Below are 24,550 nucleotides of genomic sequence, written 5' to 3' on the forward strand. Positions count from 1 at the left end.
ACTTACCAACCCATCATCAGGACTCAGAACCGATCGAACTGGATGACGTCCTTCATGAGGAAACCGCGCAGCTGCCAGATCGCGTCCACGACGGCTTCCGGCTTGTCGCGGCCCTTCTTGCCGAGCCAGTGGACGGGCAGCCGGTTCGGGTCCTGGTTGGGCAAGGTTTCGCGCGTCACCGTTAGGGTTTTGGGCCAGGGTGTCGTGTACTGGGCGCCCGCCTGGAGGCCCTCAATGTACCGGATGTACGCTTCGGAGTGGAGCACCCGCTGGGGCCGCGGTGGCACCGTTACGAACAGCGGTTCGGCTGGTGGAGCCGGGACGACTGGGGAGAAAGAGATAGAGGATTGTTATTGTGAGGGTAATTGGTAGAACTAAGTTTTTGAAAAAGCATGCAAACGGGTTTTCTTGAGATGGCTAAACTTTCTAAGAAACTCACAATTAGCTATTTTGTTACTAGTTTAATTTGAATATCACATTCCAAAATCAATCACTCAAAAAGAACACTAATAAAATTAAACCAGAAATATTAGGAAAGCGGCTCCGGTCATTTTCGTCATTTGGATGCGACCGTCAGTTGATACACACGAAGTTGACACGAAAGAATGCCGACCTGAACACTCAAACAGTCGGGCGGCACGACTGCACATGCTTTCTCTTTCGCTCTTTTGTTATCTTCTTCTATCTTGTAGAGGTAAGTGTGGTGACAGCAATCATTTGAATGCAGTCATGACATATTTTTCTCAGATAAGTGTGATAATAAAATTTTGCAACGAATATCCTATGATTGACTTCATTTCCCACAACAAACTAAAATTTCAATAATTTCATGCTAAAATTCAATGTTTGAAATTCTCCTGGCGTACGTACCCAAATAAAATAATGCAAAATAAAAGAAAAAATCAAATCAACAAACCAAAACTCACAATTATAATACGGCGCAGGTATTAAATTACTTGACTGATTGTTAGCTCCAGCTGATCCGGCTCCCGCAACCGACTGGCCGCCGCCCTGAGCAGTTCCACCTCCCCCCGACCCGGCCGCACCTTCCACGGTCGGACTTGCCGCGGCCACCGGAACCTGTGACGACGAGGCCGACCCTCCTGCAGGCCCCAACCCCGCCGCCGACGGCCTATGCTTCATCGTCGAGGGGTGCGCCTGCGAGATCGATTGCCGCTTGGCGTACACAAAGTTCTTGCTGCGATCGGACGGGGCGACAAACTTGGCCGGGGTTTTCGTCAGGTGGACCTCCCGGACGTGCTTCACCAGCCGCTGCATGTGCGGGAAGGGTGGCATGCTGCGCCGCAGCCGGGCGCACCCGCGCCAGATGCACGAAAATTCCTGCTCAGCAGCTTTCATGAACGTTTTATACACGCAGCCGGTGACGTCCGTGACGCAGTGCTCCATGCAGTCGAACGGGTCCTCGAACTGGTAGTCGCACTTGTCCCAGCTGCACTCGTACACCTGTTTGGGAGGGGAAGTGAAAAAAAGAATTAACGTCTGAATCGATAATAGGCCAGACTACCATCGCAGAACATTTGACGAAACATGTTTGGCATGTTAAACAACAGAGTTATTGTTCGAATAGTCCAATTTCCCGTCCCGGGAAAAAAATTCCCGGAAATTCCCGAAAACATATATTATTCCCGTTTCCCGGGAAATTTGTAAATTTCCCGGGAATTCCCGAAATTAAAGCGGAAGTATAAATTTTCCTATTTTTTTGGCACCAATATTTTGAAAATATACAAGAAAAAATAATGAATGAATTAATCAACTTGTCTGTAAATTGCATGTTAAGGTTTGATTCAGATAGTATTTATTTCTGAAGCATTCACAACTGGGAACAGATCTTGCTTATTTGTTGGGCAACAAAAATAACGCTATTATAGAATGAAAATAAACTATTTTATTTTAGTAACCTTTTCTAACCAAAAATATTTTTATATCAATCGAAAATAAGGTATTAACCCCTTCTGGCCAAGACCAAAATTGAGATATTTTTAAACGTTTCTGTTTCAATGAAAATTTAATTGATAATTTTAAAAAAAGGGGTTGTGCAAGAAGAGCTTGTTTAATAGTATTCGAAAAATTACAGTCTTTAAGGGCGGGCGTTAGAAAGTTTATTAAGAAAAACATGTATTATTTAATAAACCACTTTTTGAACAATGAATATTTTTTAAGCTAAATCATTTATTAGCCTGAATACCATGTTACAAAAACTATACCATAAATGAAACCATAAAAAATCATACAAAATCATATGAAAGGTGCCCACGTTTGAAAAACTTTGAATTGTGATTTAATGAAATAGTATTTCAATTAAAAAAGCACGAGGAGTTAGATTCTTAAGCTAAATTCAATGATTAACTTTTTATTCATAAGCTGAAACCAAATCTTACTCAATTTCCAAACACCTTGATTTAAAAAATAACACTTCACAACAAAAAAAATACGAACGATTTTTTTTTACTTGGTACGAGACAGCATATAAAATTAAAGTTTTTATATTTTCATAAATTTGTATGATTTTTTACAAGCAGTTAAGTCATCACACTTATTTGGACCATTAAAGTTGCTGTTCTATACAATTTTGTTACAAAATATTTATCAGAAGCGGGATCAGAATCATTTTCGATAAATTTCAAATTTCCCGGGAAATCGGTTGAAAATTTCCCGTTTCCCGGGAATTTTGTATTCCCGGGAAATTGGACGCTCTAGGCTAGGCTTTATTATTTTGTTTTGTTGTAAAAGGATCGGTCACTGACAGAAATTGCATGATATTTGGCAAAGCTCGGGAAACAGGTATCATAATAGGGACTGTTCTTTTATTACGTAACGCAGTTAGGGGTAACAATTTGTTACTATAGGGAGCAGTGTTGAAAATCTGACGACTATGATTAATTTGGCGATTAATCGCTTTATTCTCAAATTGCCACGACTAGCTGTCATTCATCAAGAGTGCAGACGATGATTGTAACAACCCATGACTGCTTGTGTTAAATGGGGAAAATTATAATCAGATCGCAGCAAGTTGACGACTATACCCAATCATTCAAATTTTTATTCGTCTATGCCACAGCCAGCGAACAAGTGTCAGTCGGGAAAGAAACGATCAAAGCATACTCAGAAGGGCTTTCTTCAGGCAATCGTTATTCGCTCGAAGGGATTTTTTTTCAACCTTGATAGGGAGAGAGGGGAAGGTCAAAAACCCAAAATTTTGCGTTACGTAATAAAAGAACGCTCCCATAAACCCGATCGTTGGATGTCTACTGGTTTTTTCTTTTGCATCTTTGATGTTTTTTTTTTAATATTGACTTAAGGCGGTTAAAAAAAAAATCCAAAATCCAAAAAAGAAAATTGTCGTGGTAATTATTGCACTCGCTCGTAATCTCGCACGAAATATTACGATCTTATTTTTTGAACGGTAAATTGTAATTGAGCAGTTCTCTAGGATTTCGGTCATTCGATTTTTTTGTATTTTTTAATCCGACTGAAACTTTTTTGGTGCCTTCGGTATGCCCAAAGAAGCCATTTTGCATCATTAGTTTGTCCATATAATTTTCCATACAAATTCGGCAGCTGTCCATACAAAAATGATGTATGAAAATTCAAAAATCTGTATCTTTTGAAGGAATTTTTTGATCGATTTGGTGTCTTCGGCAAAGTTGTAGGTATGGATACGGACTACACTGGAAAAAAATAATACACGGTAAAAAAAAATTTGGTGATTTTTTTATTTTTTGATATGTTTTAGAAGGCATAAAATGCCAACTTTTCAGAAATTTCCAGGTTGTGCAAAAAATCACTGACCGAGTTATGAATTTTTTAATCAATACTGATTTTTTCAAAAAATCGAAATTTTGGTCGTAAAAATTTTTCAACTTCATTTTTCGATGTAAAATCAAATTTGCAATCAAAAAGTACTTTACTGAAATTTTGATAAAGTGCACCGTTTTCAAGTTATAGCCATATTTAAGTGACTTTTTTGAAAATAGTCGCAGTTTTTCATTTTTTTAAATTAGTGCACATGTTTGCCCAGTTTTGAAAAAAATATTTTTGAAAAGCTGAGAAAATTCTCTATATTTTGCTTATTTGGACTTTGTTGATACGACCTTAAGTTGCTGAGATATTGCAATGCAAAGGTTTAAAAACAGGAAAATTGATGTTTTCTAAGTTTCACCCAAACAACCCACCATTTTCTATCGTCAATATCTCAGCAACTAATGGTCCGATTTTCAATGTTAATATATGAAACATTTGTGAAATTTTCCGATCTCTTCGAAAAAAATATTTTTGGAATTTTCAAATCAAGACTAACATTTCACAAAGGCCAAACATTCAATATTACGCCCTTTTAAAATGTTTGTCTTGATTTGAAAATTCCAAAAATATTTTTTTCGAAAAGATCGGAAAATTTCACAATTGTTTCATATATTAACATTGAAAATCGGACCATTAGTTGCTGAGATATTGACGATAGAAAATAGTGGGTTGTTTGGGTGAAACTTAGAAAACATCAATTTTCCTGTTTTTAAACATTTGCATTGCAATATCTCAGCAACTAAAGGTTGTATCAACATAGTCCGAATAAGCAAAATATAGAGAATTTTCTCAGCTTTTCAAAAATATTTTTTTCAAAACTGGGCACACATGTGCACTAATTTAAAAAAATGAAAAACTGCGACTATTTTCAAAAAAGTCACTTAAATATGGCTATAACTTGAAAACGGTGCACTTTATCAAAATTTTAGTAAAGTACTTTTTGATTGCAAATTTGATTTTACATCGAAAAATGAAGTTGAAAAATTTTTACGACCAAAATTTCGATTTTTTGAAAAAATCAGTATTGATTAAAAAATTCATAACTCGGTCAGTGATTTTTTGCACAACCTGGAAATTTCTGAAAAGTTGGCATTTTATGTCTTCTAAAACATATCAAAAAATAAAAAAAAATAAAAATAGTGTTTTTTTGTAAATCAAGTTTTAGTGATAAAAAGTTAAATAAAAAAATCACCAAATTTTTTTTTACCGTGTATTATTTTTTCCAGTGTAGTCCGTATCCATACCTACAACTTTGCCGAAGACACCAAATCGATCAAAAAATTCCTTCAAAAGATACAGATTTTTGAATTTTCATACATCATTTTTGTATGGACAGCTGCCGAATTTGTATGGAAAATTATATGGACAAACTAATGATGCAAAATGGCTTCTTTGGGCATACCGAAGGCACCAAAAAAGTTTCAGCCGGATTAAAAAATACAAAAATTAAAATTGAAGAAAAAAGACCGATTTCGTAGAGAATTGCTCAATTGAGATCATTCGATCGTAATTTCCCGATCTAAAAATCAAAATATCAAAAATAATTTAAAAAAATAAAAATTCAAATCTTTAAAAAAAATTAACTTAAGAATTCTAAAATTGAAATGTCGAACATTCTAATTTTAAACATTTAAATTAGAAAAAAAATAGTAAAAACTAAAAAAAAAAAATAACTTTAAAATGAAAAAAAATGCAAAAAATATAAAAAAATTCAAAAAAGTCAAAAAATACCTAATTTAAAAAAAGTGAAAGATATAAAAAGAATTAAGTGTTTAAAAAAAACATAATTATTTTTTTTTATTCGTTTAAAATAAAAACAAAATTGCTTTTTAAAATTTAAAATCTACATTTATTTTATTTTTAATTTTTTTTTTAATTCTGGAGTAATACGAGAAAAGGGCGGATAAGCATTTTGACAGTTCGATCTATTTTTCTAAGCTTCAGGAAACTTTTTCACAAAACTCGAAGTGTAAAACTATAGCTGGCTTCCCCAGCTACATCTCAACACTTCGGGGTTTGTTAAATAGTTACTTGTTGTCTCGTTTTTTTAAGTTGCAGCTGTCAAAATGCTTTTTCGCCCTTGTCTAATGTGGCTCCGGAATTTTTGTTTTTTTTTTTAATTTTTGGGATTAAAATTTTATGAACTTAAAAAAAATAAAAATTACCTTTTTTTTTATTTTCAAAGGTTTAAAAATATTAAGCGTTTGAAAATAACATTTAACTAAAATATTTTTTGTTATTAGAATTTTTAAATTTTTGTTTTTTCAGCTTTTTTATGAACGTTCAAGTTTTTAGATTTTTGTTAAATCTTTGCAGTTTTTGTATTTTTTTTTTAATTCTATTTTATTTTTTTTTTGTTTAGATTTTTATAATATTTGAAATTGTTATTGCAAATCGACCAAAACAATGTGCCAATGCCAAAGTGTTAACAAAGAGTCTATTCGACTCGTCCCTAATGTAAACATCAACTGACAGGACTCGCTGTTTACACCTCCACATTGATTCATTTACATAGTATAACTTGAAATTTTCATCGTAATTTCACGATCCATGAAAATTACTGTAACTCAAAGCGTATCAAAAAGTGGACAAAAATAAACTTGTAGGAATTTCGACGGGCTTTCTGAAAAAAATACACTGAAAGAAAAATACACGCCACTTCCATGAGATTTTTCAACTTTTAAGTTTGAAAGTTAAATTTGAAGGTGATGTCACGATTTTTTTCGTTCAAAATTTTTGAGGAAATAGCAAAAAATGTAACAAAAAGACTCAAGAAAAATGCAGGATGTTATGTCTCTCCCAAAAAAAAATACAAAAAATCATTTACTAAAACTGTTTTTTTTTTTTTAAAGTGGTCTACTGCCGTTCTACGCATTATTGTCCCATGTCATTTTTGGACGATTCTGACTTTTTATCATTTTTAAGTTCAGTTTGACGTAAACATTCAGAAAAACACATAAAATCTAGTACTTTGTTCGGAAACTCATTAAAAACAACACCAAGTCTGTTTGTCCCATCGTTGTACTTCTACGCATAATTGTCCCACCAAGTATTTTCTATCACGAAATCATTAGTTTTACGAAGCAATTTATCTTGTTTATCTTTTGTATAGCAAGAGGATTACAAATAAGGATGATAAAACGATAACCGGGGTGATTAGGGACATATAGAGCTAAAAGGGACCCACGGGACAATTATGCGTAGAAACGCAAAAATCGATCGAAAAATTTCAATCGCGTTTTTCTCAGTTGTACTTTTTCGAACATGGGACAATTATGCGTAGAACGGACTGCCGTCAAAATTTTCAAAAACCGATAGTGGGAATCGATTCCCCAGACAATTTTACATAAATGTCTCCATATTGACCATTGTTCTATGTCCAATCCTTGTGAAGATACAGCGGGTTGAAAAATAAAAATGTTGGAAAAATAGGTTTGTTGATGGTTTTTTTGCAATTTATGACAGACTTGATTTTTCAGTTTCGAAAATACCGGAAAACGAGATTTCCCAAAAGTTTGTCTTTGACAGCATTTCAATTGGAAGTATGGGCTTACAGATATGACCTTAATTACGTTGCTCATAACTGAAAATAGTATTTTTTTTTTCAGTGTGGTAAAATCCTGGATAGTAAATAAGCTTACATAAATATTAAAACGAGTAAAATTAAAAATCTTTCAAAAACAAACTTATGGGAAATTGTACGAGCTTTCCGATAAAAATATTTTTGAGACTGAAAAATCAAGTCTGTCATATAGAAATTGCAAAAAAAAAACGTTACTTAATCCACCTTTAGGTGGTTGGTGCCTTCCTCTCATTTATAGAGTGATTACAATCCCCTCAAGTGTCCACATGGTTTATGAATCTTCCCTAACGTGATCGCAGCACCTAAGAGGTCCTAATAAAAATAAGTGACGTGTAAAAAAACCAGACTTCCTACAGACTTGTTGTCAAGATTATACAGACACCGCCTATAAGGAAAATGGCATCCCTCTACAAGGCTTTTTTCGTGGCGATCAAACGGGACCATTTGAGGTTATGTAAATTCAGACCATTTTTGAAACTGCTTGTAATTTTAGATTGGTAAGTCAGATCTTAAAAATTCTTAATCCACAAGAAAGGTCTTCTCATATGCTTTCTAAAAATATATAACATGTGAGTGTTTCATGAAAAAACCACCCTTTTTACCATAATTTTAATTTAATATGAAACAGTTTTTTAAACACTTTTTAAATACATGATATAACTGCATTAATTTAAATAGCAACTTAGGGGACGTTAAGACGGATCGATTATAACCATTCCGGCCAAAATCGGTTGAGCCTGTGACGAGATATTCCAGTGACATTGATTTGGTACACATGTCTACATACAGCCAAACACACAGACATTTGCTCAGCTGGTGATTCTGAGTCGATATGTACAAATGAAGGTAGGTCTAGGAGATCTAACTAAAAAGTTCGTTTTTCGAGTGATTTAATAGCCTTTCCTCAGTAAAGTGAGGAAGGCAAAACCATCAACAAACCTATTTTTCCAACATTTTTATTTTTAAAACCTCTGTATCTTCACAAGGATTGGACATAGGACAATGGCCAATATGGAGACTTTTATGTAAAACTGTCTGGGAAATCGATTCCCACATTTTAGGCTATTTCCTCAAAAATTTTGAACGAAAAAAAAATCGTAGCATCACCTTCAAATTTAATTATTAAACTTAAAAATTGAAAAATCTCATAAAAGTGGCGTGTATTTTTGTTTCAGTGTTTTTTTTTCAGAAAGCCCGTCCAATTTCCTAAAAGTTTGTCTTTGACCACTTTTTGAGTTACTACTTTGAGTTACAGTAATTTTCAAATTACAAAATACAAAAAAATATTTAAATTACTTGCGCCCTTCTCAAATGTCATTTTCGAGTAAAATTGGCTCCAGATACACAAAAATGGCTTATATAGGCCTAGGATAACATGCCTAAAAAGTTTCATTGAAATCGTAGAGGGTCGGGTACAAAAGTACCAGAAAAATTCCTGATTTGAGCTGGAATTGCTCCATAAATTTTGGTGTATTTTCTGGAAACATTTCATCGCACAAATTTAATGGCACATGTCAGGCTGAGAATTGGCGAGGAAGTGTCATTCCCCGCCAAACATATCACCGACATGACATGAGAAAGCTTGAGACGTCTATAACTCAGCGCCCAAAATTTATGTGCGACATCATCGCACGATCACGACTAAATGTGACAAAACTGGAGAAAGAGGGAATCAATAGTTCCCTCCTTGAATTTAACAGTAGGTGTATTGTTTAACATGCCTGAAAAGTTTCGTGAAAGCCAGAAATAGTCGCTGGAATTATTCTTGCCATCAATAAAAAAAAAGAAACATTAAACATAAATAAAAGCTACACTAAACATAAAAAATCAGAAATGAAAAATAAAGATTTGAAAAATGTAACAAGTAACCCTACATGATTCGTCGTAATTTCCTGCACCAACGGTCCGTCCGATTTGCCCGGCGCCGGGCTCGGGCAGTTGCTTTCGCCAAACTCGGCCGCATGCTTGGCCGCGTTCTCCTCGTTGATTTTAGACGCTCGCTGCTCCCACGCTGCCTTCTCGTGATCCGGCAGCGATCGCCACTCGTTACCCACGATGCGGGACACCTCGCCGAAGGTGCAGTCCGGATTAGAGGCGCAGATGCCCTTCCGGTGTTCGCTCGAGTACAGGATGTACCCGGTGACGAGCTTTTTGCCCGCCTTTTTGTCCTTTTTCCCCGTGCCCGTCTGGGGGGTGGCGAGGGCGTTCGACGGAATCGGCGAAGCCGTCATCAGCATGTCGGAACCGATCGACGGTGGCCCATCGATCGAGTCGTCGATGATGCCGAACTCGTCCTTGCAGTCCTGGAATGAGTCGGGCGTGGAGCGCGGTTGAGGAAGAAATTTGATTTGTGGTGAGTTGGTGAAAGTGTATGATGATTGTATGGGCATGTGATTTATTTGTTGTTATGAGTTGATGAGTGATTTTTTGTTGAGGGATTGGTTTTGGCTTGATTACATCTTTAAGCAGGGTGACCACTCAAATCCCATTTTCAAATTCCCGACTTTTCCAAAAGCTCGAGAAAATAGGCCTTTCTTATCTAAATAATTAAACACAAAACTATTTATAAAAAAAAGTTAATACCATCCATCGAAAAAAATCTAAACAAATAAAAAAAAAAACAAACTATTTACAATTTTCGTAAAAAAAGAAACCCAACAACAAACTTCATAATTTTAAAGAATTTAGAAAAATATCAAGGAAATCGCTTAGAAAAAAATAGGTTTCCTTCTATTTTTTTTTTAAATTTTGATATTGATTTTTTTATCAATGCTGATGTATCCAGTTATCAGTATTTATCTGAAATGAAAAATGAAATGAAATGAAAAATGAAAAAAATCAGCTTGATAAGATTCCATGTTTAACAACTTATTTTATGCGAAATGTTCGAAGAGACAAACTCTTTAAACATATTTGCAATATCTTAAATCAAAATTAGCAAAAAAGAAAAAAATATTTGCAATGGCTTAATGGATTTAGTTAAACCTTCAAAATATTTACTAAGCAAGGTTGTGAATCGATAGAATTATTGTCGATAATATTATCGTCTAACGATAACGATAATCTATCGTAATCGTTGTTCCGATAATTCTATCGGCGATAATTATATCGACGATAAATTACAATTAATATATTTCTAAAACTGACTAAACCAGCCAAATTATGTTGAATTTTAAAGCTTCCTCTTAGTCAATATTTTTTGATAATATGGTAATTTTCAAAGTATAAATACTACAAAAAATTACGAAATACCGTATTATTTTTTTAAAGTACTCAAATTTATATGATTCGCAATATGGATATCAAACGATTCGAAATTTTTCATGCATTTCCACTGTTTTTGAGTTTTTTTGAATGAAATACTTAAATTTTCACGAAATACGGTATTTTCTCGAAAATACTCAAATGATTATAATTCACAACATAGGTATCAAACAATTCGAAATTTTGCATGAATTTTCACTGTTTTTGAGTTTTTTTTTTTGAATGCGATATTAAAATTAGATTAGATTAGATAAGAATGAAATATTAAAATTTTCACAAAATACCGTATTTCCTCGAAAATACTAATATTTTTATAATTCTTAATATGGGTTTCAAACGATTCTAATTTTTGCATGTATTTTAACTGTTTTAGAGTTTTTGAATAAAATACTCAAATTTTCACAAAATACCATATTTTTCGGAAATACTCTAGTTTTTATAACTAGCAATATGAGTATCAAACGAAGCGACATTTTACATGCTAACTCTAAAACAGTTAAAATTGCTAACAATAAAAATTAGAATTTTCGAGAAAATAGGGTATTTTATAAAAAATAGTATTTCATTCAAAAATCTCTAACACATTTACATAACATTTCAAATTTCGAATCTTTTAACATAGCGAATTATAAAAATTTCAGTATTTTCGAAAAAAATACGGTAATTTGTGAACATTTTAGTATTTCATTCAAAAAACTCTAAAACAGTTAAAATACATGCAAAATTTCGAATCATTTCATATCCATATTGCGAATTCTAATAATTTGAAAAATTTCGAGAAAATACGGTATTTTGAAAATTAAAGTACAGTAGTTGTTCGGTAACTGGGTTGAGAACATAGCCCAGTCAACGAATGCTGTTCGCTAACTGGACTGAACGAAAAATAACGAGGAGACTGCCGATGCATAATATTTTTTTTGATGAAATATTAAAGTAAAAGTAACTTAAATTCAATTACAATGATTACTTTTCATATTTCTCTAATTGTGACTTGAAATTACATAAAAGTTTAAAAAAATGTTTTTTTATTTGTTGAACATGATTTTTGCATCCGTTAACCCAGGGATGCCACATTTGAAGATTTTCGAGCACAGGCTCAATGCTCAAACGTATTGTTTTGCCATGTTATTCGATGATTTTTAACACGGTGGGTAAGAAGGGGATTATTATGCAACTTGCATGCACCTCGGAAATTCCTTCTGGGGTTTGTTGGGGGGACTATTCTGAGTCAGAAAAACCGATTCCCAAAATATTCTGTCGGTGAAAACTGATTTTATCTCGATTTGAAGTTAAAAAACATAATATATCACCTAAAACCTCAAAAATACGTCTAAAATCTCGGTCTAACTCTGGACAAAGAAGTTAATTTTCATCAAGATATCAATTCTTAGTTCCCAAAATATAATCCTGACAAAGTACACCTTAAATCGGTCCATTACTTGAGTCCCAGCGTCATCAGGAGGTATAAAATAGTGTTATTTGAAAAAAAATATTTTCAATTTGCTCTGGTAAATCAACTGTCATGTCTGAATTCGAAAACTAATGTTGTAGCATTGTTGCAAACAAAATGAAGAACAATTTTGCAGAAAAAAGTATGACATTTTATCCATTTTCGGTAATGTTATGACTATATTAGTGGGAAAGTTGCTGCCAATTTTCAAAATTCTTCGATATTGAATCAATTCCTGTTATAAACAGCTACTATGATCATACTCAGTAGGATGTGACAAAAATTACATTTTGGCGGGCATTCAGGAGCTGGTTACGGTGGGCATACTGAGTCCAAATCCCAAATTGTCACGAACTGTCACTTTTTACACGGCGCTCACGAACACTATCAAAACAAACATTTGGTAGTGTTTGTGAACTCCGTGTAAAAGGGGTGTCAAACTAAAAAGTGACCCCGTTCGTTTGACAACAGTTGGTGTCAAACCATCGGGGTTTGAGTGTAACGATAACCAAAGATTATCGTTATCGTCCCGACGATAACGATAAAACTATCGTTATCGAACCTCTTGGTTAGCAGAAACGTCAGTCTGAATACATTTGGCTTTGTTTGCATGTTTTCTGCAAACAAAAAATAGTGCGAGTTTGTTTGTTTGTTTGCCATAGTCTAATACATCCTACATCGTGGTAGGAATGTACTGTTAAATGTTTTTGATGAAAAATTGAATTTGTAACCGAAAAAAGCAAAGCAATCCACTTTAACGACCCCCGTGTCTTTAGTGGTCTCTGTTGTAAGTTTCTGCTCATTTCTAGGCGTCCGAAGGTTATGTGTGGTGAGTCACCCAAAACCTCTTTTACGCAAATGGACATAGCAACTTGTAACCGAAATGAAGGGTAAAAATACCCATTTTAAGTTTTTTTAAGATTCATGGAAAACAATGTAAATGAGCCAAATCAATAGGAACAAGCTGCTTGAATTTCACAAATTCAAAAAATGAATGTGTCTTAAATTCTTAAGATATGAACGTCAACATTTTAAAATTAGAAATTTAGTCTTTTGAAGAATTTTTAGATTTTTGTTGGTTTGAATTTTTGAATTTGAAATTCTGAATCAATCAAAATATTTCTATCATGGAGCAGTTTTGATACTATTTTCTACTGGAGCATTCTGAACTGAAAAAATAAAGTAAATAACAAAGTGAGGACACATACACAGATGACACTTTTACTCATGACTCATCACTGATTCAAAGCAAGCTGGTAATCAAGAAAAAACTTCTCACTCAAACGTGTTATTCAACCAGCACTCAATGCCACAAAAGTAACGCTTCGCTTACCAGATCGCCCAGACCGAGTGTCCGATTCTCCTGTCCGGCGAGGATCTCCCCACAGGACACCTGCAACAAGAAGAAAAGAAGAAAACACACAAAACGGAAACAAGAAAGAAACAAAAAGAGAAAGAGAAATAGCTCACTGTAAAACAGGTGATTTCTACTAAAAACTATTTGGTGACACATCTACACACAGACACACAAGCGCGCTCGCTCTCACACACACACACCCATCGAACTCACCTTCGGTGGATTAATCGGCCGCCGGAAGAAGAATATCTCGTCGGTCGTGACCGCCTGGGTGTGGTTGAAGCGCTTCAGATTCCCCGGCACGACCTTGCGAATCTGCTTCTTCATCTCGTCGTAGATCGACTCGCACAGGAACACGTCCGGCTCGGCAATCTCCGTGGGACGGCCTGCAAATTACAAAGTGTGTTTATTAGAAAAAAAGAGGGTTTGTGGGAGGTCCTTTGCGGTAACTCACGTGTAATGTACTCGTGATGCTCGAGGACGGCGCACCGTCCCACGATGGCCACGGTCGGCGTGGTTTCCTGCACCGTCGAGAGCAGCATCTCCTGGCGGTAGAACAGCTTGCTGATGGTGCCGGGGACTTCCGGTGGAGTTAGGAGCCACGGGCCGCGGAAGAAGGACTTGTTGCTGGAAGGGTTTTGGTAGGTTGTAGCTTGGACAGGAAGAAGATTTGATCAACACTTACTCCTTGGTCTCCCAGATGGATTGAATCTGCGCCACGGATTGCTTGCCACCCTCGGTGGCCACGTACACAAAGTCTCCTGTTTTGACGACCCCGCTGCAGACGGTGTTGTACTGTTCGTAGTACACGTTGCCCTCTTCGGCGCCGTTCACAAACACCACCACGTTCGGTTTGTCCTTCTCAACCAGGGCTTCCTGCATCTGCAGTTCCGACAGTTCTTCCTTGTGCTTCTCGACGCGCTCCTTGAACACCGACATGACGCGACGCATCTCGAGCGAGGTCTCCCGCGGGACCAGTTTAACGGGATCGTTGGCGCGGGCCAGGTTCCAGGTTTTGATCTTCTTGAAGCACCGGCCCCGAGCGCTGTACCGTGACTCGCACACAAACACGTCCTTGTCTGCGAAACCCTCCGGGCGCATTTTGAAGTAGTCCTTGACGTGCATTACGAAACACTTGTTTTGGGCCTGCGTCAGCGGAACGGCCTGGTGCTGGTCACTCTTGAACACCTCCTGCTCCATGAACTTGCGCGTCTGCAGATGGTACGTCTCGTACGGCCGCAGAACCATGTTGCCGTACATCATCTTGACGCCCTCGCTGTTGGTCCACAGCCGTTCGATGTACATGATGCCTGGAACTGCGAGAAAAGGTCAATTTTGCACTCAAAAAAAGCTCAACCAACACTCACTCTTGTTATCCGGAAGGTCAACGTAGACAAAGTCCCCGGGGGAGAACACCTTCTGGTCGATGGTCATACTTTCGCCCTGGGACGGTTGCTGAGAAATGGAAAGAATGCAATAAAAAAAATCAACTCATGTGCCGAAACCCGGGATTGAACCGGGGACATTTAGATCTTCAGTCTAACGCTCTCCCAACTGAGCTATTTCGGCTGATGAGAGAAGCGTGTTCGTAGTGCATCTTGTGCGAAAGTTTCGACTGAGAGGGAATGAAACGGAGAGCTTTGCCTCTCAACAGTGTTGCCAGTTTGTTCAAACTGTTCAACTTGCTCACTTCTAGTACGGACTTCACTGTCTCACTCATCACCCTCACCAACACTCACCACCCCATCCGTGTCCGTGTCGGCTTCCTCCTCGAGCAGCTTGGACTGCCGGAGCGCCTCGACGGCCGCGCTCAGGTGCATCGCACTGTAGCTGAGCGCCGGCGAGTCCAGCACGTTCCCGTTCCGGCACAGTTCGTCCCGCTTCTTGATAAAGTACGACTGCAGCTCGATCGAGTCCTCAAACACCTGCGAGTCCGTCCGGCTCAACTTCCGCGCCCGCTCCATACACGCAAAGATGTCCTCCTGGAACATGTCCAGCCGCTTGTACAGGCCCTTGTCCAGCCGGCGCTTCACCAGATCCAACGAAATCCCACGAACCTTCGCCCCCTCGGGCGTTTCATCGTGCTCCGGCAGCTCAAACAGCGAATCCGAGTAGCACCGGTTCTCCTCGTCCTGGTAGTTGTACAGCGTGGTGAACAACGACAGCAGCAGCTCCTGCACCGCCTGCTGCACGTCCGGCACGGTTTCGTCGCTGCGCAGCGCCTGCTTCGTCTGGATGATCAGCTGCTGCAGGCACAGTGCGTCCTTGTAGATTTGCGAGTCCGGCTCGTTGTACTTGCACGCGTTCTCGAACATCAGCATAAAGTCCGCGGACAGCTCGTCCACGCTGTCGTACGCGTTCTTGCGCAGCTTCTGCTCGATCCGGTCCAAATCGAGGGGGTTCTTGATAATGTCGTAATAATCGGGGTATTCCTGGAAGAAGGGTAATTTTTGAGATGAAAACAAATTTTCAAACAGCTAAGACCAAAAAAATTTCCCATACCGGGAATCGAACCCGGGCCTTCTGGGTGAAAGCCAGATATCCTAGCCACTAGACCATATGGGATATTGAGAGGAGAGCGATTCGAAAGCTTTCAAAAGCGAAGCTTCGGCTGAATATGCAAGCCATGCAATGAAAAAGCTCACTGTGCAGTGATGCCATCGACCCAGCTAAAAGAATTGCGTTAATTTTAAATTTAAACTTTATGGTTCAAAACTGGATTTATAGCTTCGCAACTTTTACCATTTTTTTCAATTTGATTTAGGTTTGTTGTATTTCTCTTTTTGTTTGTAATTAAGAAGTCATTCCTATATCATCATTGATCGGAAGGTACGGTGTCGTAAAAAAGAAACAAAGTGTGTAAAATGTTCAAAACTTGTGCATGTAATAAGTCCTTTCTATATTATCGTTGACGAATCCTACTTTTTAAAGTCCTCCCCATAGCATCGTAGCTCGGGAGGCATCGAAAAACTAAGCCTTTATTCTTTTAACGTAAGGAAAAGAGGCAGACCGATTCTTAATGAAGCTACACCAAATTTTTTTTATTTTTCAATTTTCAGTGTGATTTTTTCAATGAAAGAATTCATTTTTATTATGATTCAATTGTTATTATTTTTTTTAAATCTGCTCCTTTTGTTGTCATGTCACGTAAAGAAATGACTGGCAAAAACTCAAATTTCCTTCAGGGAGCAAAAGATTCGTTTTTCAATTTTTGGTAATGCGTAGAAGACGAAATCAAACTGGCAAAAACGTAGGGATTGTTTTGGTGTGCCTTTTTTAAAATCCAGTATTACGATGTCACGCTACATTTTAAAGTCAGGGGAAGCACAGGTAATTATTAATTATCTTTTCAAATATTTAAAAACATTGCGGGGCTTCTTCTTTTAATGTTCCAGGATAATGATTCGATTCTATTTTCATTCATTTCGCTTATTTGCACTATTTAAACAACTTATTTGTCAAATCTGCTGTCTACTAATAACAGTTGAAAGCGCATAATTAATTCGCATTCAGAGGCTTGTTCTGGTGGGCGCAAATCCCAAATATGAGCTTGATTTGACGTAACAGGAGCCTGCGCTTTGCATTTGAATTGTACATGTGATTTAGCCCATAAAATCTTTTTTTTTTCAAAAATGTAATTTTTTGATGCATTTTTGCCACTTATACGTTTACTTCAAACATCACTGTAGGTCAGGACTTTGCACATATTCTGGTAAACAGTTATTGAAATCAAATCCTGGTGACGAGTTCGCTGGCAAACTTGGTTTGCTGTTGAACCTTCATTCGTATTTGACCTTGAACACTGTTCTGTTTGAAACAGGGTTCGTCGGGTTCGCCGAACAACTGTTCGAACCCGTGTTTAAACAGTTGTCTTAAACAAAAAGTTTAATGAAAAAAATGAGCTTTTACAGCCGATAATTAGTTGTTTTATTGAAATTTATGTAATTTTTGAGACAAACAATCCTTTTTAGCTGAGAGAATCGTGCATACCAAACAGAGTTCAAATCGAATTTTGAAATACAGCGTGAACTCGGGTTTGTGTTCAAACATCCGCACAGAATGGAATCAGAAAAAAGTTGCTGTTTGGACGCGGGTGACAAAATTTTGACAGAAGCTCAAACACTGAACAGTTCGACCGATGACTGCTGGTAAATATAACATTGAAGTTTTTAACAACCTGAAGCTCGGTGCAGGTAATTAACCCAAATATTTTTTTTTCGATTTTTTTTTTAAATTTTGCCCTTGTTCAGGAGGTCTTTTGTGCTACGAAAAACTTGACTTCTCTTGTTCTATGTTTTTCTTGATTCAATTTTAGTATTTTAATTTATTTTTTATCTTGTTTAGTTTATGTTTGTATTTGGTAGTTTTGGCTTTTTGTACCACCTCCTATCATTACATTTCCTATCTAATTTGTTTCATGTTTTACAGTCAATTTTTTAAATTTTTTTGCTTGTTTTTCACAATTTATGTTATAAAATGGCACCCTTATCATTGAAATTGTAAAAAAAATGCTTAGAGGCATGATTTGAGACTGCAAAATTACTGCATACTTTTATATTAAAATATAGAAAATGTTAGTAAAAAGCACAGCCATAGTTGACCCCTAAAAAATATTTTTTTAAAAACATTGGCAAAGTCACATAAAACAAGTAAAACTTCCAATCCTAAAATTATTTGAAATTTTAAAAGTTGTTGCAAAGAGTATTTCCATTCTCTCTGGTTATTCTTTCCAATGCTTTTTTTCAAGATCAAAAATATGTTGAAAATAGATTTTTGGCGATTTTTTTTAAATCGAAGCCCGTCTAAAGCCGGGGTTTGGTTGTAGAGGGTTAAAGTCTGGCCTGTTTTCTATCGAAAATTTGGCGCCAGCAAAAACGATAGGAGTGCATGCATTTTGTAACAGCAATAAAGCAACAAGAAAAATTGAAAATTTTGGAAAATCTTAAGAGATACTCCCTGGTTCGATTCTTTAGGTGTACATTTTGTGCCAAATCGGATAAAGTACGTAAAGATCGTTGAATTTTGTATCGGAAAAATCAAAAATTTATGCGGAGATTTTAATTTAAAGGTAGCGTTACATGTGTCGGATCATTGTCAAGTGTGAGATTCTTATGTAAAATTTAAGGGGTTACATACATGTAGAAAATCACTAAATTTCATATTACAGAAAATTTATTAAATCCACTTAAAAAGATGATTTTCAATCACTCCTGAAAGTTTCATGAAGATATTTCATGATTTAACTGAGTTAGAGACGATTTAAGCGCAAAGCCAACTGTCTAACTTTCTGAGCGTTTTTCTCTGAACATCAAGTTGATTTACGGGTGCCACGATATCTCGAGATGGGATGGACCAAATTGGCTGAAATTTTGGGTGAAGACTCCCAAGACATGTCCCGTGTGCATGACGAAGCCCGATTTTTTAATTTTTAAATTTTCACAAAATACAAAAATCAAAAACTGGCGATTTTTTAAATGAAAAAGAAAAAATATTTTTATCTTTTTTTTAAATAAACTTTTTGAAAATCGGCCTTCGTCATGCACACGAGACCGGTTGAACGAGTCTTCACCAAAATTTTGAGCCGATTTGGTCGAAGCAATGTTGAGATATCGTGGCACCCTCTTTCTGAAACTGTTAACTTCAAATAGCTATATCTCTCCTCTGACATTTTTGCCGATTTACATGTATGTAACCACTTAATGAAAAACAACTGCAAAACGATCCGGGTTAACCCACACATCAATTTTTGATTACTGAATTCAGTTAAATTCACTGAAACCTGCACTACTGAAATTTTCAGTAAATGATAACTTTCTGAAATTTCAGCAAACTTTGACAGCTCTATACAAATTTTGACTGAAATTCAGCGAAAAACTAACTGGAAATTTTAGAAGTGCAATTTTCAGTAAATATTAACTGAAAACGAATATCAGAATTTGCTGAGCAGACAAGTTATTAGCGATCTAAAGAAGACGTTTTAGCATGAAAATTTTTTTTATTCGTCAACTCTAACGATACGCGACCCTTAAACCTTAACCGATCTGGATCAAAATTGGCACAGTTACTAATATTTTTACCTTAAGAATCGAGCCAGGGGTATCCCTGGTGACGATTTTTTTTTATTTTCACCCTAGTATGCAACCTACTATTCAAATTTAACAAAAATCGGCTCGCAGAACTCGAATTTAATGATTCGATTTACGAAACGATTTTTTTTTTTGATCATGATACGATTTTCCGAAGGCCCATGCAAACGTAGGATAATCGAAACTTCGGATAATTGAGACTTCAGATAATCGATAATTTATCGATCCACCATCGACAAATTAAGACTGTCGATTGAAGAAAACCTCGAGATGCGTTCGAAGCTTGTTTTCAAAAATTCAAAAGTTTGAAAATTCAAAAAAAAATAGTTTTGAAAATTACAATTTAAATAGTCAAATATTGTAGAAATAACAAATTTCTAAATTGAAAAATTTAAAATAATCGAATGAAAAAATAAGTTTCTGAAGAAAAAAACTAAAACATTTTATAAGTTTTTAAAATTAATTCAAAATTAATATTTTTAATTATTAGGGGAACAGCATCTAATTCCAGCGTGCCTCTAATGTTGGCAGGTCAGAACTTTGACATGCAATTAAAGCTAATTAAACGCGTTTTCAACTGAAATCGAGTGATAAATAACTTAATAAGAAGTGAGCAAGCAAGTTTCTACCAAGAGTTTTGCAAAATTAGTTGTTTAAAAAGTGAAAATCAGCAAATTGGATGGAGTTAGGAGCGAGAGCTTAACCTGCCAAAGATACGAGAATTTCCCCTAAAATGTTTTAATTTTTTTAAATACAGTCGACTCTTTGGCTGCCAATCTCCGCGACATCAATATTGCTCTAGATATCAATAAAATATTCATTCTCTTCAAGCAGCATACTTTGATTTTTGTTCTATAATTTGATACCTCCTGCTCTCGATGGTCCCTTTAATATCGACAACGATAGAGTCCACTGTATGTAAATTTTAGAAATGTTGTTTTTTTTCAAATTATTTTTTTTTTTTTGAAAATGCTGTTACAAATTTCTTTCTTAATTTTCAAAAATGAGGAATTGGAGAGAAAAAAGAACGTCAATTTTCAAAAAAAAACCTAAATATCTGTCAAAAGGAAGGTTTGCCATCACCATTAAAATAAATACAGCTGAAATATAGTTTAAACTGCCAAAAGTGGATTAATTTTCCAAATTTTGATATTGAATTAAAATTTTGTTTATCCTTTGAAAAGAGATATTTGTTTTAATTTTTACACTTTCCACCGATCTGGCAACCATGCACGCGCGAAAGCTTTTTGCATCTAAAAATAGCACACGTAGCCAAGACATAAACCAGCGCGCCGCAGATTCTGCTTTATCGACTGTACACGATCATACGAAATTCCTCATTTTAGAGTTATTCTCACTCAAATTTGGTCAAAAGTGAGTCTCCTCCGAAATGAGGAATAAAAGTGAACTTTTTTACTCAGTTTTTAGAGAACCTTTGTTTGGCGAGTTTCACTCAAGTTTGTAGAATTAGCCTCAAATATGAGAAAAAAAATTGACTAAAGTTGAGTTGGTTCTTCTTGGCAGAATCAAAGTAAAAATACCTTTAAAATGAGTTATTCCAGAGTTTTACCACCACCTCTCCACCAGTAGTTTTATAAAATTCAGTGGGCAAGTTTACAACAGACAGGAGCGCCGACTGTGGCTTTAGCAAAGCCCTATTTCGCCGGAAAAAAAAATCTCAAAATTTTGCGTCGGCGCCCCTGACAAAAATTTGTAGTTTTTAAAACAAGTGGCAAAATTTACCTTTTTCTTTCCCCACCGGTGTTGCGGGTGTCGGTTGGGTTTCCACGAACACACACACACACACACACGCGCACATGGAGGGAAAAGAGAGGAATAAAGAAAGAAAGAAGAAATCGTTTGACCGGGGGGTGGTTTCGTTGCAACGGGGGGTTTCGAAAGAAGTGGTCTTGGTACTTACGTTCTTCGAGGGGAGCTTCATAAAGATGAACGCCAGCTGGCGGTTGGCTTTGGGTTCGCGATACTCGCGGATCGTGTCGTACAGGTGTTTGAGCTTGGCTTCCAGCGACATGCCCTTGGTTTTGGTTTTGGTGCTACGATTAAGGGGAAGTTTTGGTGGAGTGAGCGGGATTGATTGACGAACTTGGACTTACTTTTTCGGTGTGTTGGTACGCTTGCTGATGTGGGAGAATTCCTTGAGCTTTTCGTTCAGCACCTTCTCCAGGATGTTGGCGTCGTCGTAGATCTGCGAACCCTCTTCGTTGTACTTTCTGCAGTTGGAGAACATCAACCGGTAGTCCCCGACGACGTCGTCCAGCGTTCCGTACCGGTCCGATTTGATGTTGCTTTCGATGGTGGTCATATCGATCGGGTGCTGAATGATCTGGTAATAGTCCGGGTACAACTTCTTGGAGGGTTTCTCCACGAACAGCGCCATCGGTTGGCGTCCCCCGGTCGTGTACTCCAGCAGGTAGTCGTGCAGCGAGATGAGCTTCTTCTTGAGCGTGGCCAACGGCGAGGGACGCGACTTGACCATCGGAGTGCTGGTGGCGCCACCGGAGCCGCCGGATTGGGTTGGCGATTGCATCGGGATGACCGAGCGGGCACGGCTCTTGCGGCCGCTGGCGACTCCCTTGGCGGGGGTGGCCGCCGCCAGCGAGGACGAATCCGTGTCGTCCTCGTCGTCGCTCTCCTCCAGATCGCCGGCGTCGATCAGCTTCTGGTTGAGCAGTTTTTGCATCTTGACGGCGTCCTTGTAGATCTTGCTGCTTGGGGCGTTCGCCTTCTTCGCGTTGTCCAGCATCACGTACAGGTCGGCACTCATGTCGGTTACGTTCGCGTACAGGCCCTTCTTCAGCTTGTTCCGAATCTGCCCCATCGAGATGGGCTTTTTGATCAGATTGTAGTACTCTGGGTGGAAACGGCGCGCCGGCAACTTCCACAGCGTCTCCCCGAGCGGTGCCCCTACGACGTTGGGATCTGGGCGTGAGTTTTGAGTTTTGGCAAATCGAACCAAAAAGACAAAATGAACGCGGAACCAAAAAGTGTTGGAAAATAAAGATTAAATCAAACTAAAATTTAAACAAAACAACATCGAACACTCACCATTTGTATTCGCGGTGTTGTACAGCTGGTCAAACAGCTGCCACAGCGGTCCCTCGCCTTCGGTGTCCATCGAGTCGTCCAGATCGTCGTCGCTGCTTTCCGCCTCCTCCTTCAACGCCGCCACCATGGCACTCAAACTAGCTCCACGCCCCTTCCGGTTCGAACTCTTCCGCGACCGACCCGCCTCAATGTCCAACTTCCGCGCCATAAAGATCCGCTTCAGCGTCTTCGCGTCCTTGTAGATCTGCGATCCCGGCTCGTTAAACGTACAAGCGTTCTTCACGATCTGCAGCAAATCCTTCTCCATGTCGTTCAGCGTGGCGTACGCGTTCGTCTGGATCTTCACCGCGACGCATTTCAAATCGATCGGATGATCAATCACGTCGTAATAATCCGGATACAGCTTCTTCGACGGCAGCAGCTGAAACATCCGGTGCAGCTCCCGATTCTCGTCCGTCGCCGTCATCACCGAGTTGAACAGCTCCTCGTACGGATCGAACCCATCGTCCTCCGCCTCGTCATCGATCGCCATCGACTTGCGATGCCTCGTAATCTTCCGCGCGGACTTCACCTCCGTCGACCCCCCTTCCTGACCATCCTGCTCCACCAGCTTCGCCTTGTTCGCGTTAAAAACCTCCAACAGCTGGCACGCGTCCCCGTACTCGGCCGAATCCGGCTTGTAAAACGCCTTCGCATTCTTCACGATCAATTCGATGTCCCCCCGCAAATCCTCCACGTCCTCGTACGCCTCCGTCTTCAGCTTTTGCTGCACCTTCAACAAATCAATCGGATTGGCCACCACCTCGTAATAGGACGGTTCCTGTCTCCGTTTCGGCGCCCGAATAAACGTATCGCACAGCGTCGATCCGTCCTCCTTCTTAAAGTTCCGGATCGACTCGTACAGCTGCTGGCACAGCTCCGACTGAAAAAATAAAACTTTCAGAAAAAGAACAACAAAACCAAGAATCCTCCTACCGGATCGAGCTTCTTCTTCTTGCGGGCGGTCACCGAGGGCGCCGGGGACTGGGCCGGATTGCTGCTCTCGTCGCTGTCGTCACCGTCCTCATACCGGCTCTGGGCCGAGCTGTTGCGACGACGTTTGCTCATTTTCTCTGAAAAAAACAATGAAAATCAATTTTGAGGCGTTGCTCCGTCGAGGGGCGGAACTTTGGATGCTTCAAAACCCCCCAAATAACAAGTTTCAACGGGATATCTCACTTTAACTTTGTGGCACGGGCACTGAACAACAATTTCACGATGTTTTAGCAAAGATTTTATCAAGTTTTCTTCGTAAATTTTAACAAAATTGAAGGACGCGCACACAATTTGCTTTCGCGCACTAAAAACAAAATGTCAGACAACGAGAAAAAGCGACGTCGCGACGGCAGGGTTGCCAGTATTCTTGTTTTTGTCGATGCTCGCGATGTAAACAAATCGCTTGACGGTGCCGGCTCGAGGAGATAATTTTCTTGCAGCACAACTAGAGTCGCTTTTGAAATGGTTGAAGCGGAGGTTGAGAGAAAATAATGGGGACCTTATTGTGATTTTATTTGCTAAAAACTATTTCATTTTATAAGACGCAGCGTATTTCCCGCTATATTTTTAAATTTTATTTTATCACCTTCATGTTTCAAGTTGAATAAAAAAAAAGAACGGTGCAAAGACAAACAGATATCAAGTTAATACACATAAAGAAAAAATATTCTAAATTTAAAAAGATCGTTCGTTGGATTAAAAGTTCGCGTTGGTGTATATTCGTAGAAAGTTCAAAATTTTCAAATAAAAAGTTGGAAAGTTTTTGATACTACCATGCTTTTATGGAACAAAATCGTTGTATCGGTTAAAGCGTTTTACTTTTAGTTGGAAAATAAACGTGAAAAGAAACCTTTTGTAGCAAGAATAAACAACTTTAAATAAACAAA

At 37.9% G+C, this 24,550-nt stretch overlaps 1 protein-coding gene and 2 non-coding genes across 6 annotated transcripts; all 3 read right to left on the bottom strand.

Annotated features, from left to right (window-relative positions):
* Nucleotides 1-14: 14 nt before the first annotated feature.
* LOC120423369 (protein polybromo-1) lies at nt 15-23,982 on the bottom strand. 4 transcript variants are annotated; one of them, XM_052709462.1, is made up of 14 exons: nt 23,847-23,982; nt 23,604-23,740; nt 22,629-23,550; nt 21,677-22,487; nt 21,484-21,616; nt 15,216-15,908; nt 14,844-14,931; nt 14,162-14,792; nt 13,931-14,103; nt 13,690-13,862; nt 13,453-13,512; nt 9,280-9,708; nt 927-1,464; nt 15-325 (listed from the first exon to the last, which is right to left on the bottom strand). In XM_052709462.1, the coding sequence occupies exons 2-14, from the start codon at nt 23,733-23,735 to the stop codon at nt 24-26; spliced, it is 5,085 nt and encodes a 1,694-aa protein (XP_052565422.1). In that variant the 5' UTR covers nt 23,736-23,740; nt 23,847-23,982; the 3' UTR covers nt 15-23. The 4 variants fall into 4 exon arrangements, with proteins under 4 accessions (XP_052565422.1, XP_039443083.1, XP_039443086.1 ...); XM_039587149.2 differs by having other exon boundaries at nt 15,216-15,878; nt 21,677-22,502; XM_039587152.2 differs by having other exon boundaries at nt 957-1,464; nt 21,677-22,502.
* Nucleotides 14,973-15,045, bottom strand: Trnaf-gaa (transfer RNA phenylalanine (anticodon GAA)). Its single transcript has one exon. It is a non-coding gene; the product is annotated as a tRNA-Phe (tRNA).
* On the bottom strand, nt 15,970-16,041 carry Trnae-uuc (transfer RNA glutamic acid (anticodon UUC)). Its single transcript has one exon. It is a non-coding gene; the product is annotated as a tRNA-Glu (tRNA).
* Nucleotides 23,983-24,550: the final 568 nt, after the last annotated feature.

The sequence above is a fragment of the Culex pipiens genome, chromosome 3, assembly GCF_016801865.2.
Source record: "Culex pipiens pallens isolate TS chromosome 3, TS_CPP_V2, whole genome shotgun sequence".
NCBI lineage: Eukaryota > Metazoa > Arthropoda > Insecta > Diptera > Culicidae > Culex > Culex pipiens.

Coding starts and splice junctions, on each gene's coding strand:
- LOC120423369 (XM_039587146.2), bottom strand. CDS start 23,735: ATGAGCAAACGTCGTCGCAACAGCTCGGCCCAGAGCCGGTATGAGGAC. Junction 14,104..14,161: donor TCCATCTGGGAGACCAAGGA/GTAAGTGTTGAT, acceptor AAACCCTTCCAG/CAACAAGTCCTTCTTCCGCG. Junction 1,465..9,279: donor AGGAAATTACGACGAATCAT/GTAGGGTTACTT, acceptor CCTCCCAAACAG/GTGTACGAGTGCAGCTGGGA.